Raw genomic sequence first — 15,734 nt, forward strand, 5'->3', positions numbered from 1 at the left:
AACTAGTTTTTTTTAGTAATCGTCTCGTTTTTGTCTGCGACAACTATGCTAAAAATTATTTGTCAACAAAATTAACACTGATTACACGTTTGTTGATGGTGTCAGCCAGACTAACTTCTAAACAGTGTTTTTGAAAAACAACTTACCCCACCTTTAATTTACACAGTAAATACTATGCATTGTTTTTTTTATATACATTTGATTGCTTTTCTAGTGCTTGAAGTTTTTCAGGTAGGTCTATTTCATTTGTGTCTTTGTTCTGTTGTAGTTTGTTTTCTTTGCTCTTTCTTTATCACTGTTTACTAGTTTTCAGTAAGCTTGAGAGTTTTTTTAGGCTTGTATTCATTTTTTAAAGGTGCATTGTGTAAATTGTGGTGGCATCTAGCAGTGAGCTTACGAATTGCAATATAGAGATGCTACGGTGGCCAACACAGGACAAATATGTCGTCGTCTGAGACAGCAGAGAGTAGCTAGTCAATCAAACACGCTCTGTAGAGCAGTTTGTCCATTTAGGGCTACTATAGAAACGTGCCGGCACAAAATGGGGATTTAACATGTAAGGGGACCCATGGTATTAATCGAATTTCTAATCGCGATTACGATTACGGATGCCACTATTTCGTAATCGTTCAAAGGCGCGATTACATGGAAAAATATCCACTTACATTATTCTACGTGTTTAAGAGGTGTGAGAGCATATTACGTTGTGAGAGGCGAATCATGACTACTTCAGAGTGTAACAGGTCTAACCAGCACAAAAGGAGCTACTAATGACATATGTGTATGCTGATGGGGAACACCATGACCCGCCATTTTCAAAAAGGCGTGTACACAGCCTAGTGTTGTCAAAAATATTGATATTTCGATATGTATTGATACTGAAATATCTGAAACGATACCAATACTCCTTTCTGCAGTATCGATACACGGATACCAGCTGCGCGTTCTTGCTGTCCTCTCTGACAGCGAGTTGAGATGCGCACGCCTACTCTCATTCAATCGTCTCATGCTCTCAGGTTTAATAGTGTTGGTGTCACAATGCAGAAACAATGTCACAATGCCCATCTTGCAAAACAGGTTAGGAAGAATGTGTCCGTGCGTTCATCACATCTTATAGGGACAGCAGGCGAATAAACGTGCCACTCTCTGTGTTGTTAATGTTAATCAAACGACAAAAGACAAAGAGAAAATCACTTACTGCTCTTGACTGATTAACTTCTTTAACTTATTTAATTTTTACAATGATTATCCAATGTTATTTTCATTTGATTACTTTTTCTTTATTCAGTTTCTTACCTGATTACTACTTTAGACATAACTGAAAAAAATAAAGCAGTCTATTTAATTTCTGTCTTTATTCTATTGTGTTTATTTGTGCTATAGTTAGTAATTTCTTAATTTGTTCTTATTTTATTACTGTTTACTTGTCTTTTTTGAATTCAAATTACCATTTAGAATCAAGCTTCCTTGTACTGTGTGTAAGATATTGGAGCAAAATTACCCCATTGTAAAAGCAAATACATTGAGTTGGTAAATATTTGTGAGATAATTGGGTAACACTTTATAATAACGTTCAGTTATAAGTCATTTGTGACTTATTAGTTAATGATTAACAAATAATTTACAAAACATGAATATACATTTATAAATGATTTATAAGTTATATACTAATACTTTATTAATGTTTTATTCATTCAATTACAAGTCATTTATAAATTATTTGTTAACTATGAACAAATCATTTACAAAACATGACTATACATTCGTAAATGATTAATAAGTGATATGTTAACATTTTATGAATGTTTTATTAATTCAGTTATGAGACATTTATAAGTTATTAGTTAATGATGAACAAATCATTTACAAAACATTACAATATACGTTCATAAATCATTAATACATGTCATGCTAACAATTTAAAAATGTGTTGTAAGTAATCTTAATTAAATAAATCAAACAGATCATTAGTAGTAGTTTATAAGTTATTAGTTAAGACATTATTTATCACAAAATAATTGAAGTATTTATGACAAAACCGTTTTAGTATCATTATCTCAATAAACAATTGTTAATCATGAACAAATGTTGAACAAACCATTAGTAAATGATCAGAATATGATTTATTGATGAAGTTGTAAGCTGGTCTGTGTTCAAAAGCACAAACATTCAGGTATGCTAAAGCACAACTTTTAAGAAGAGTAATTTATTTGTTTTGAAGTGGATAAACATTTATAAATGCCTTACAGTCAGGTGATTCCAGTGGGTTATATTAAATCCTTTCACTCATCAGCACAGCCTTGTGTTCTGTGTGGAGTGTTTGGGGTCTAGTGATGAAGTCATCCTCTGATCCAGATTTACCTTCCACTGAAGCTCACATCAGGTGCACAGAGTTAAACACTCCATATGTGTCAGAGAAGACAGCTGTCTATACCCTCACTAGTCAGCACTTACACTGCAGTACACACTACAAAGTGTTCAACACCTGTTATAGATGATGTGTAAATGCATGAATAAATCATTTGCAAAGCTTTCTGCATACCCTATTCTAAAGTGTAAACTATTCATCATTTATAAATGTGTTACACATCATTTGTAGACCTTTCTTACCTGTTACAAATTATTTGTATATGTATACAAGTCATTTATAACACTTTCTGCATACCCTATTCTAAAGTGTAAACTATTCATCACTTATAAATGTCTTACATATCATTTGCAGATCTTCTTTATAAATTATGTACAAACTAAAATCTGTAAATTTACCATTTATTTCCCTTATGCAAAGTATACCTTTCAGTTACAGGATCTAAAAATCTATACGAATCCCAATATTTAAATTATATATTTTTATATAAAATTATAATATTTTTATGCAAATATATTTTACTATTATATAGATATCTTTGAGCCCCTAACTCACCTCTTATATCTAAACATGACCACATTTAGCCACTTCACAAAAATAAAAACGCAATATTGATATATTTACAGTGACTGTTATCTTAGTTGATATACTGTTGTATAAAAAGAATAATTTTAAGCTCCCTACTCCACCCTATAACCTTAACCATAACCATTTTGACAATATACGTAGTATAACAGGCAGATAAATGTACGTTAGTCACAATCATTTATTTAAAACATTACAAAAAACAGTAACGTTATACAAATCAGACAAAACTACGTATGTGCTACATTACCAGCGAAATGACAGCAAATCATAAATTTGTGTGAGTTACAGAATGAAATTAAAGTGTTTAATCGCTGCAAACATTCCTCTGATCTGCATTTCCATCCTTTTAACCGTCGCGCTGAATAACACAGCAACTGAAATTCGGCATGTCGCAAACACTCTATGGTAGTCGCAAATCACATGTGACAGCCGGTGACAGCCAATAAGGAGCAAGGTTTGACGTCATTGCCGCAAACTGTGTCGTATTGTGAGAAGCGCCAATTTTGAAAGTTATGAAACGGTGGATTGATACGATTAATGTATAATGGTTATATTACTTTATAAGAATCTTTTATCGGTTAAACCGGTTAATCTTATCGGTTTATGGTGCGTTTTCATGTTATGGTGAGGAGCTGTTCCATTAAAAACAAAATAAAAATTAAATGATTAAGTGTTGGTTAAACGGTGGCAGAGTGACCGTGTTTTTTTTTTGTTTTTGTTTTTTTAATAATGTAAAGTTTAGGCTTGGGTAAAGTGATGGAATGAGATGGATCATGTAACAGGAAGGTCTACAAATGATATGTAAGACATTTATAAGTGATGAATAGTTTACACTTTAGAATAGGGTATGCAGAAAGTGTTATAAATGACTTGTATACATATATAAATAATTTGTAACAGGTAAGAAAGTTCTACAAATGATATGTAAGACATTTATAAGTGATGAATAGTTTACACTTTAGAATAGGGTATGCAGAAAGTGTTATAAATGACTTGTATACATATACAAATAATTTGTAACAGGTAAGAAAGGTCTACAAATTATATGTAAGACATTTATAAGTGATGAATAGTTTACACTTTAGAATAGGGTATGCAGAAAGTGTTATAAATGACTTGTATACATATACAAATAATTTGTAACAGGTAAGAAAGGTCTACAAATGATGTGTAACACATTTATAAGTGATGAATAGTTTACATTTTAGAATAGGGTATGCAGAAAGCTTTGCAAATGATTTATTCATGCATTTACACATCATCTATAACAGGTGTTGAACACTTTGTAGTGTGTAATGCAGTGTAAGTGCTGACTGGTGAGGGTATAGACAGCTGTCTTCTCTGACACATATGGAGTGTTTAACTCTGTGCACCTGATGTGAGCTTCAGTGGAAGGTAAATCCGGATCAGAGGATGACTTCATCACTAGACCCCAAACACTCCACACAGAACACAAGCCTGTGCTGATGAGTGAAAGGATTTAATATAATCCACTGGAATCACCTGACTGTAAGGCATTAATAAATGTTCATCCACTTCAAAACAAATAAATTACTCTTCTTAAAAGTTGTGCTTTAGCATACCTGAATATTTGTGCTTTTGAACACAGACCAGCTAACAACTTTTATAAATAAATCATATTCTGATCATTTACTAATGATTTGTTCAACATTTGTTCATGATTAACAATTGTTTATTGAGATAATGATACTAAAACAATTGTCATAAATACTTCAATTATTATGTGATAATGTCTTAACTAATAACTTATAAACTATCTACTAATGATTTGTTTGATTTATTTAACAAGATTTGTAAATTGTTAGCATAACATGTATTAATGATTTATGAACGTATATTGTAATGTTTTGTAAATGATTTGTTCATCATTAACTAATAACTTATAAATGTCTCATAACTGAATTAATAAAACATTCATAAAATGTTAACATATCACTTATTAATCATTTATGAATGTATAGCCATGCTTTGTAAATGATTTGTTCATAGTTAACAAATAATTTATAAATGACTTATAACTGAATGAATAAAACATTAATAAAGTATTAGTATATAACTTATAAATCATTTATAAATGTATATTCATGTTTTGTAAATGATTTGTTAATTATAATGGTAACTGATCAATGTTTATATATGAAAAAAGCTTAAAAGCTTTATCATATAAAGTGATTCTTCAGAAGAAATTTTTGATTGCCTAGACTTTCAATAGATGGACAAAAAAAATAAATAATATTAAAATTATCTATATGACAGTATATACGTTTTTTTCCCCCTGTGGTATCAAAAATGGTATGGAATATCAGTACTTTTCAAGGTATCGTATCGAAGTTAGAAATTCCAGTACCGTGACAACACCTCCACAGCCTATATATTTAGTCGATGAACTAACTCTACAAATATGGAAAAGAGTGATAGATGGACCTCTCAACCTTACGCTAAGGAGAAAATCCAGCACGACTTTGAGCAGACCAAGCAAAACATGATTATTGCTTCAAACAATGGTATAAAGCTATTCAAAACATCATTCAATGTAAATTGTGATAATCGTAATTAATAATCGCAATTACAATTTCAAGGAAATAATTGACAATTATGATTTTTGTCATAATTGTGCAGCCCTACTCTGTTGTTAATTGTAACTTTTAAAATTATAGTAATGTGCAAGAAAGTGCTGCCTATATAGTTTACAGCATTAGCAGAAATAGATTTTTTTTATTTTTTTTATTATAATTTAATTTGTTTAAAGACAGAGACACAATTTGTTCAGTAAACACTACATTCAGTTTTAATACATTGTGCAGCATTAGAAAACAGTCTAATGCCATCATGGATTCTCGTCTGTGGAATGCACCACTTCCGGTTTTGTCGGTTTATTTGACATGGGTAAATTGCAAAAGAGGATTTTTTTTTTAAACAGCCTAATGGGATTATTAAACTGCTGAGAACCATGGCTTAATGAGAGTTAATGTTAACTAAAGCCGAGAACATTACTGTCTAGGCTGATTATGAATGTAATTTGATCGTGACGACTGATCTTGCCCAAACGCACTGGTCTAATCTGTGTTTAAAGTCATGCAGTGTGCGGTGTCTAAAGTTTCTAGTCTTAATTTAAGAACCAGCTGTTGTCAGTCTTCCTCACAAAGATTTTCCTAAACATGTTTAATAATGCAACTGATGCCGGTGACTATGCTGTGGAGATGCATTCCTAGTCAAACATCAAACATCAAACAAAATAGTCTTTTATCAGTTAGTAAAGACAGTTTCAAGTAATATTGCAAAAATATATAAAACAAAACATCCTCTTTAGCACCTTTTAATATCTAATATATTTGAGGAAATATCATGAGGGAATACAGTACCTTGAATATCTCTGCAGCTCTTCTGTCAGATGAAGTCATGCTGTCAGAGTTTTAGTGTTAAAGGGATAGTTCACCCAAAAATGAAAATTTGATGTTTATCTGCTTACCCCCAGGGCATCCAAGATGTAGGTGGCTTTGTTTCTTCAGTAGAACACAAATGATTATTTTTAACTCCAACCGTTGCTGTCTGTCAGCTGTATAATGCATGTCAATGGGAACTCCATCTATAAGAGTAAAAAAAAAACACGACAGACAAATCCAAATTAAACCCTGCAGCTCGTAACGACACATTGATGTCCTTAGACATGAAACGATCGGTTTGTGTGAGAAACCGAACAGTATTTATATAATTTTTTTAGCTCTAAAACACCACTATGTCCAACTGCCCTCCACATCAAGTTAGTGAGGTCTGATTGCGCTCTGACAACAGAAGTGATGTCTCGCACTCATTGAAGCAAAGCGCGAGACATCGGTTCCGTCATCAGAACGCGTTTTTTGACCTCACTAACCGGATGCTGAACGCAGTTGGACATGGTGTTTTAGAGGTAAAAAATTATATAAATACTGTTCGTTTTCTCGCACAAACCGATCGTTTCGTGTCTTAGGACATCAATGTGTCATCATGAGCCACAGGGTTTAATTTGGACTTGTCTGACGTGTTTTTTTGACTCTTATAAATGGAGTTCCTATTGACACGCATTATACAGCTGACAGACGGCAACGGTTGGAGTTAAAAATCATCATTTGTGTTCTACTGAAGAAACAAAGTCTTGGATGCCCTGGGGGTAAGCAGATAAACATAAAATTTTCATTTTTGGGTGAACTATCCCTTTAACAGTCCCGTTAAATAGGATTTTGTGAGAGTTGTACATTTACTGTACCGATAACATGAAAATTAAAATATATAAATAGCATTTTAACTGACTTGTATTTTGAAATAAAGCAAGCAGTATTTTATTTCATTCTAACTGGTAGCTGGTAACTCTGGAAGGAAAAAATAGCCTATAGCATTTTTGCATCAAGCCCTGGAATATAATAATTACCTTGTTTTTAGCACACATGCATTGCTATATTTGTGTTATAGCTTTACATCTGCACAATATTTTCAAGAAAGAATGTGGAATGACACCTTTTTAAAATAAAATACGGAAAATAAAACTGGAATTTTTAATCTGATTAATCAAATTTTTAATCTTTATTTAATCTGATTAATTTAATCAGATTTTTTTAAAACGTCTACATTCTTCCCCATAAAAAAATTGAGGCTTTGATAAATAAAAATTTGTAAAAACAAAATTTGTTGTGCAGCGTGACGCAAAGATGGCGGCTGTGGTTCAACCAAGTAAATAAAAAAAAAATAAAAAAAACAACCCTGATGGTTTTGCAATACCACTACACTGATAGAAGTAATGCTCAAAAATGTAGTAACATTTAAAATGGACAAGCAACCTCAATGAGACCACTTGAGACTGGTTGACCCAGTGAGGTGTACCGTAAACAGCTTAAAGCTCATTAGTGGTGCTACATTGACAAAATGTATCAGCTACTTATGTCATTCCCCTGCCATATTTTCCGTGTATAAACAAGGCTACTTTCTAGGGCACAGACTGACTTTAACAAGAGATTGTAGTTGTATTGTGTTCTGATGGTTTTGTTCTCCGTTCACAGCTCTGTTTCAGTATGTGTCTATGGACTCCAGAGAGTTTTCTGACATCCTGCAGATCCTCACCTCCAGTTACAAGGACTCTTCCTCAGCAGGGACGTTTGTGTACTCCAAACCTCGCCTTGTCCACAGTGAACCGCTGGAGAAAGACGTAAGAGCATATTTAAGCATAATTATTTAATATGCCATATAAATGAGATTGAACACCTTTATAAAAAATAGGGATGCACCGAGTCCGATACCAGTATCAGTATCGGGCCCAATACCAAGCTCATGTACTTGTACTGGTACTCGTAAAAATACCCCCGATACCAAAGACCGATACCTCAACTGACAGAATTTTCCGTGCACAGAGACACCGGCGGCAGCAGCAGAAACAATGTCAGCCTCAGAGGTGTGGAAATGCTTCAAAATTAATGATGACAACACATACATTGCGAACTGCATGCTTTCAATCACAATTCGTTATCGATTAATGAAGGCGGGATAGGCAGAATTGCGCTGAATGACACAGACCAGAAGCGATCTCTTGCGTGCGCGATCCCAGTTCTCTCAGACAGCGCGATCAGTTCTCTTTGCGCCTGAATGGTGAAATGCACACAGTTGTCAAAATGTCCATCGTGTGGAGTATCTCACGTAAATACAGTTGGTTATGGCTTAAGTGGACGTAAACATTTGGGTGAAAACAGGATATGTGTCAGTATCCATGGAATTGGCCTTAAAGGGACCATAGCCTATATTTGTCATTAATGTTAATAAAACAACAAAACATGTTAAATAAATGTATACATGGTAAATAAACCTGTATCTGAAAAACAAGTTTATTTAATTTGTATATCTATAGTATTTGTTGTATTGTTTGTCATTTCTTTGTAAATTTCTTTTTATATAACAACAGTTATATATATATATATTGGTAACTGTGCCCTTTGAAGGTTATTGGACACTTTTTGATCTTTAAGTTTGTGACAAGCACATAAAAAGTATTACTTTTTTCATTAAAGTAATAATAAAGAAGCTGTCCTACATTCATTAGTCTCACTGTGTTGTGCTTGGAAAACTGCTACATCAAAAAAAAAAAAAAAAGAGAGAGAGAGAGAAATGAATAAATGCATAGACATCAGTATCTGTATCGGCGAGTACTAGAAAAAAAGTATCGATACTCATACTCGGTCCTTAAAAAAATGGTATCAGTGTATCCCTAATAAAAAATATACATGTTGAATTGTGTCTCAGAATCCGTGTGTAGCTGTCTAAAAGTAAACTCTCAGCATGATACACTTTCCACATGGCAAGTGGTGTTTTTGTTCTATGCTCAAGGTCAGCACATACAATCCTAACAAGAGAACAGAAATACCACACAAGTCTCAACAGTAAAGATGTTTTGCTAGGCCAGTAGTTCAGATTTTTGTTTGGACAGGGCCATTACTTCCAACAAACATAACTTTTTTTTTGCAGTTTATAGGTATACATATTTTTAAACTGTCATTACCTGTTTGAGCATAGATCTAAATTCACAAATGCTTTGGAATGCTGAGCTACCAGGGTTACAGGTGCTTGCACCATTGTAGATGCTCCTGACTTTAAAGATCATCAAACTGTGTGACGTAAATTATGTTAATGATGCAATTTCACATGCTTCAGTTTTTTACTTTCGTTAAATTGTTTTAACTAGGGATGTGCTGGTATCGGGCCCGATACTGCGCTTGTGTACTCATACTCATCAAAATGATCCGATACCAAAGACCAATACCACGCAGCATGTGGTGTTCGTGTCCAGACAAAGAATCACAGACAACAGAGCAAACATAGAGCACATTTGAGATATCAGAGAAGGATATCTATGAAGTAAATGTATCTAATTAACAGAATATTAAACAAATTAAATATTTGCACTATAGCTGCTGTGCGCAAGCTGATAAGCAAAACAAGCAGAGTGCATTGAGTACGCAGTGGCACAGATGCACAAAGTTGTCAGTTGCATCCCTTTTTCACAGACATCGCTGGAAAGTTAATTGGGTCAGATATGGGAGTAGCAAAGGACGTTACTAACGTTAACTGACATAGCGCGCACATTTCTGTTGCTAACAGAGCGCATGCAACTTCTGTTGCATGCTCTTGATTGCTGATCGTACACTCAGCACGCATGCGTCATTTGAATTAAAACCAAATGGTATATGTACAAGCAAAAACATGAACTGTTGCATGATTTATGTATAACAAGTGGTTCCCTACATTATTACAGGAAGGCGGTACAGTAATCATATGACTTTTTTAATAAGTTTTCTGTGTTTGCACAAACATCCGAAGCGCGCACCCAGAAAACTGCCTCTCAGACAGCGTACAAATAGCCTATTAAATCAAGTTCTTTTGCGCTTAAACGGAAAAATTCACACAAAATTGTCAAAATACCCATAGGCAAGCATCCTTGTGAAACATAGTCGGTTATGTCTTAAGAAAAAATCCTTATGAAGCCCTGCTGGAGCAGCTCTAAATATTTACTATGCTATTAAAGGAAAGATAAAATATGATATATGAAAATATGAAAGTGCAATACATTTTAACAGGCATAATTAGGCATGAAAATAACTGAAGGATATACCTATTTGCTAAGCCAACTAATTTGATTCATGTTCTTTTGTTTTCTCTGCCGAATATTTAAAGTAAAAATGCAACGAAGATACAGGTATCGGGACTTGGTATCTGCAAGTACTAAAAATGAAAGTATTGGTATCAGACTCTTTCTGGAAAAAGTGGTATCTAGTTTTAACACATTGAGGATTTTAAAATCAATCGTGTGTGTTAATGTTGACAGCCTTAATTTATTTATTTAATTTCTCTTCAGCTAAGGAAGGAAAGTCATAAGTAAATAATCAGGAAATTTTCATTTTTGGGTGAGCTATTCCATTAGCATAAGTTCCAAGCAAGTGTATCACAGTCGGATTGCCTGGCTGTGACCACATTATAAACCAAGTTGTACATGTACCCAAGTGACTGGATTGTGATCAGATCACTGAAAAACCACATTCAGAGGTGTTCAGGGAGGAATCGTCAGCTCACTGAGCAAGTTTGTTATTTGCATACAGTTACATGTCACTTTGATTAGATTGGGTTGTAAATGTTCTAACTTGTTGTATTAATTGTCCTAATAATTATGTAGATGTATTTATATTATGTATTCAAATTATGTAGATGTCAATTGTCTTCATATCTCCAATTAAAAATCTGTAAAAGTAAGGACAGCGTTATACACAATTAATTATCCCAGTCTACACAAAATGAATGCACAAAATCTCATTCTTCATTCCTTAGGAACAATTATTTTTCATGTGGTCAACTGAGATGCAAGCATGGCTTTAATCTGGAATCTGTAATTTTATTGCGTGTGCATATGCCTGTGTTTTTGAACAATGGTACTTTCACCTTTGTGATTTAGATATCTAGATTGTTCTTGGTAGATTAAGTACAAAAGTAATATTGTTATGTTTTGAATGTGCAGTTCATGGAGAAGAGAAGGGAACTCAAGCAGGATGGGCGCACAGAGAAAGAGCTGTCTGAATCATTTTGCTTCCTGCTTTGTGATGATCAAAAGGTAAACAGCTTCTTTTGTACAGCCTTTTATTAGTTCAGTACCTTCAGAATGATCTAAACGAATGATCATTTGTCATTCTTTGGTGGCGTCATTCATTTCTGAGGTGGTTTCTGCTGTGATAATTGGTCATGCCTGCAGTGTAATTATGCCTGTGTTTGTGTTTGTTTGCTGCTTGCAGATCTCAGTGGTGTGTGAGAGAGGTCTGTCTGTTGGCTGCAGCTGGATGAATATGTTGGGGAATCCATCTAAAGGTGAAATTGCCAAACCTTCACACTACATTTCATAACACACATTCTTGAGTTTTGGGGAAGTGGTCTTTGATGAATCACAGGAAATGAATACTGTGAGTACTACGCCTTGTCAGAAAAATACCTAGAGAGTATTAACTCTAAAACATTTTTATTATTATTATTATTATTAATAATAATAATATTATTAATATTAATATTAATTAGTATAAATATCATAAACATTAAGTTTTATTTGACAGTACAATAGTATTATTATTATAGTAATATATTTCTCAGTGGCATGCACAGGGAAAATAAAAATTTGTTTTAATTTTTAGAATTTAATAAAATAAATTAAATTATTGTAATAATAATAATAATAATAATAATAATAATAATAATAATAATAATAATAATAATAATAATGATAATAATAATAATTAGTATCACCAAAATTATTTTTATTACCAAAACACCAAAATTAAAGTTTTCATTTAGCCAAAAATGAAAATAAACTTTATTTAATAATCAATCAATTTTAATTTAATAATCAATTTTAATTTAATAATCCATTTTTATATATATAATCAAAACACTCAAATAAAAATTGAGTTGTATACAAACATTTAAATGGCACATAAAGCAGTTTTATATCAACTTTATAATATTTATAATGACGTGTCTACTCCAGTTTGTTGTTGAAATATAAACAGTGGCTGTAATAAATAACTTGCTTTCATGAAAGATTTATTCAAACATTAAATAAAGACAATGGGTTAAGTAAACATACACAAAATATGCAAAATAGTGTTTATATTTAAACACTATTTAAATCTAGTCTTATTTTTTCTAGATGACAAACAACCTCCACTGAATGGCTTTCATGAGGTTAATGCAACGTTACGTGACATAAGGCTGAATTGAGAATTTGACAGCTGAAACTTTGTTTCAGTTCAAAAGTAACAAAGCACAAAGCTTATTGCGATTATTGGATCAGAGGCTCGCTGCAAATTGTTTAGTCAAGCTTTGTTCATGCATCAAAAAAAAAGATGCATGACTAAAAAAAACTTGTTCATGTAGTGCCTCTAATAAATAGTAAATATGTTGATATTGCAGGTGTTTACCTGTGTCAGTTTTCTGATTTACTTCAAATCAGCCCCATCGAGCCTGGATCCACAGGAAACATCATCATATTTAAAGTTATAAAGGTACATCAACAGTTTGAATGATCTCTGTTATTTTCAAATGAAACTCGTAGTGTTTTTGAGTCTGAGAAATGTTCATCTTCTGTCCTTCAGGGAAAAGTCAAGAGTGTACATGATTGTATGTCAAGAAGTATGGATCCTACACCTAAATTTGACAGCCATTTCTCGAAGAACTCAACTCGAGTGACATCCTTACAGGCGTACAGGGCATTTGAGTATACTCAGGTAAAAAAGTGCTGTTTTCGTCATTCAAGTACGAGTAAAAAAATCTCTGACTAAAAATGCTTGATCAAATGATCATAAGTGCATTTATTTTTACTCTGAGATGGCTGAAGGGTCTTTCTTCACAGCAATATTTCTACGAGTATGTGGATTTCGACATTTCATCCAGGCCGAGACATGTGTGTCCGTATGCTGTGGTTTCTTATTACTTTAAAAGCAAAGAGGCTTTGACGGCTGCCCCCAAACCGCTTCCTCCTCTCAGGTACCTGAATGCTCTCCTTTACTTTTGGTGCTGTGACTCACAAAACTCAACTCTTATTAAAATTGTTTTTGTTCCTCAGGACCAGTCAGCCATCAGGGATGAGCAGAGGTGAGCGTCACTTCAGTAATGCAGCATTTGACAGCACATGAGATGGATTTTTCAGATATTAATGGTTTTCTGTGGAACATTAAAGCAGCATTTTTGAAAAATTTTCCAAGATCGCTTTTCCTTACTGCAACAGCTTACAGTGGGTACAGAAAGTATTCAGACCCCCTTAAATTTTTCACTCTTTGTTATATTGCAGCCATTTGCTAAAATCATTTAAGTTCATTTTTTTCCTCATTAATGTACACACAGCACCCCATATTGACAGAAAAACACAGAATTGTTGACATTTTTGCAGATTTATTAAAAAAGAAAAACTGAAATATCACATGGTCCTAAGTATTCAGACCCTTTGCACCCTTTTGATCTAATACAGCCATGAGTCTTTTTGGGAAAGATGCAGCAAGTTTTTCACACCTGGATTTGGGGATCCTCTGCCATTCCTCCTTGCAGATCCTCTCCAGTTCTGTCAGGTTGAATGGTAAACGTTGGTGGACAGCCATTTTTAGGTCTCTCCAGAGATGCTCAATTGGGTTTAAGTCAGGGCTCTGGCTGGGCCATTCAAGAACAGTCACAGAGTTGTTGTGAAGCCACTCCTTCATTATTTTAGCTGTGTGCTTAGGGTCATTGTCTTGTTGGAAGGTAAACCTTCGGCCCAGTCTGAGGTCCTGAGCACTCTGGAGAAGGTTTTCGTCCAGGATATCCCTGTACTTGGTCACATTCATCTTTCCCTCGATTGCAACCAGTCGTCCTGTCCCTGCAGCTGAAAAACACCCCCACAGCATGATGCTGCCACCACCATGCTTCACTGTTGGGACTGTATTGGACAGGTGATGAGCAGTGCCTGGTTTTCTCCACACATACTGCTTAGAATTAAGGCCAAAAAAGTTCTATCTTGGTCTCATCAGACCAGCAAATCTTATTTCTCACCATCTTGGCAAACTCCATGTTGGCTTTCATGTGTCTTGCACTGAAGAGTCGGGCTACTCTGCCATAAAGCCCCGACTGGTGGAGGGCTGCAGTGATGGTTGACTTTCTACAACTTTCTCCCATCTCCCGACTGCATCTCTGGAGCTCAGCCACAGTGATCTTTGGGTTCTTCTTTACCTCTCTCACCAAGGCTCTTCTCCCCCAATAGCTCAGTTTGGCCGGACGGCCAGCTCTAGGAAGGGTTCTGGTTGTCCCAAATGTCTTCCATTTAAGGATTATGGAGGCCACTGTGCTCTTAGGAACCTTAAGTGCAGCAGAAATTTTTTTGTAACCTTGGCCAGATCTGTGCCTTGCCACAATTCTGTCTCTGAGCTCTTCAGGCAGGTCCTTTGACCTCATGATTCTCATTTGTTCTGACATGCACTGTAAGCTGTAAGGTCTTATATAGACAGGTGTGTGGCTTTCCTAATCAAGTCCAATCAGTATAATCAAACACAGCTGGACTCAAATGAAGGTGTAGAACCATCTCAAGGATGATCAGAAGAAATGGACAGCACCTGAGTTAAATATATGAGTGTCACAGCAAAGGGTCTGAATACTTAGGACCATGTGATATTTCAGTTTTTCTTTTTTTAATAAATCTGCAAAAATGTCAACAATTCTGTGTTTTTCTGTCAATATGGTGTGCTGTGTGTACATTAATGAGGAAAAAAATGAACTTAAATGATTTTAGCAAATGGCTGCAATATAAAAAAAGAGTGAAAAATTGAAGGGGGTCTGAGTACTTTCTGTACCCACTGTATATAGTCTGCCAAGCTACAAAAAAGCACCATAAAAGTACACAAAGAATTTAGCAAAGACTGTAACAAAAACAGTGCACTCATATTATTATGAATGGGACAATGTGCAATATGGCAAAATAAGTCCTGCCTTCTAAATAAAAGCATTTAGAAACAAAATTTACTGTAGAATGAGAAAATTTATTAAATTTAATCATTACTTAGTTTTGGTGAACAACTTTGGAGAACTTTGTATCCCCATTCAAATAGATAGATAGGAGCTGTACTGTCACGACTGAAACAGCTGATCGAGAGGCGTTTCAAAGATGTCTGCCAAGTGAAATTACTTGCCTTATCGGGACTTTGGAATTTAGTCGTCATTAACTGTTGTTGTACGGAAAAAATTA

At 34.2% G+C, this 15,734-nt stretch overlaps 1 protein-coding gene across 2 annotated transcripts in view; it reads left to right on the forward strand.

Moving 5' to 3' along the window:
* Nucleotides 1-15,734, forward strand: part of tasora (transcription activation suppressor a) — a 49,035-nt gene that overhangs the window by 9,853 nt on the left and 23,448 nt on the right. For both annotated transcript variants that reach the window (XM_048176246.1, XM_048176255.1), the window contains exons 2-8: nucleotides 8,008-8,153; nucleotides 11,502-11,594; nucleotides 11,773-11,845; nucleotides 12,941-13,032; nucleotides 13,123-13,254; nucleotides 13,380-13,513; nucleotides 13,593-13,621. In XM_048176246.1, the coding sequence (XP_048032203.1) occupies nucleotides 8,008-8,153; nucleotides 11,502-11,594; nucleotides 11,773-11,845; nucleotides 12,941-13,032; nucleotides 13,123-13,254; nucleotides 13,380-13,513; nucleotides 13,593-13,621 (699 nt within the window). The remainder of the gene's footprint in view (nucleotides 1-8,007; nucleotides 8,154-11,501; nucleotides 11,595-11,772; nucleotides 11,846-12,940; nucleotides 13,033-13,122; nucleotides 13,255-13,379; nucleotides 13,514-13,592; nucleotides 13,622-15,734) is intronic.

This window comes from Megalobrama amblycephala, linkage group LG2 (assembly GCF_018812025.1).
Source record: "Megalobrama amblycephala isolate DHTTF-2021 linkage group LG2, ASM1881202v1, whole genome shotgun sequence".
NCBI classification, from domain to species: Eukaryota; Metazoa; Chordata; class Actinopteri; order Cypriniformes; family Xenocyprididae; genus Megalobrama; species Megalobrama amblycephala.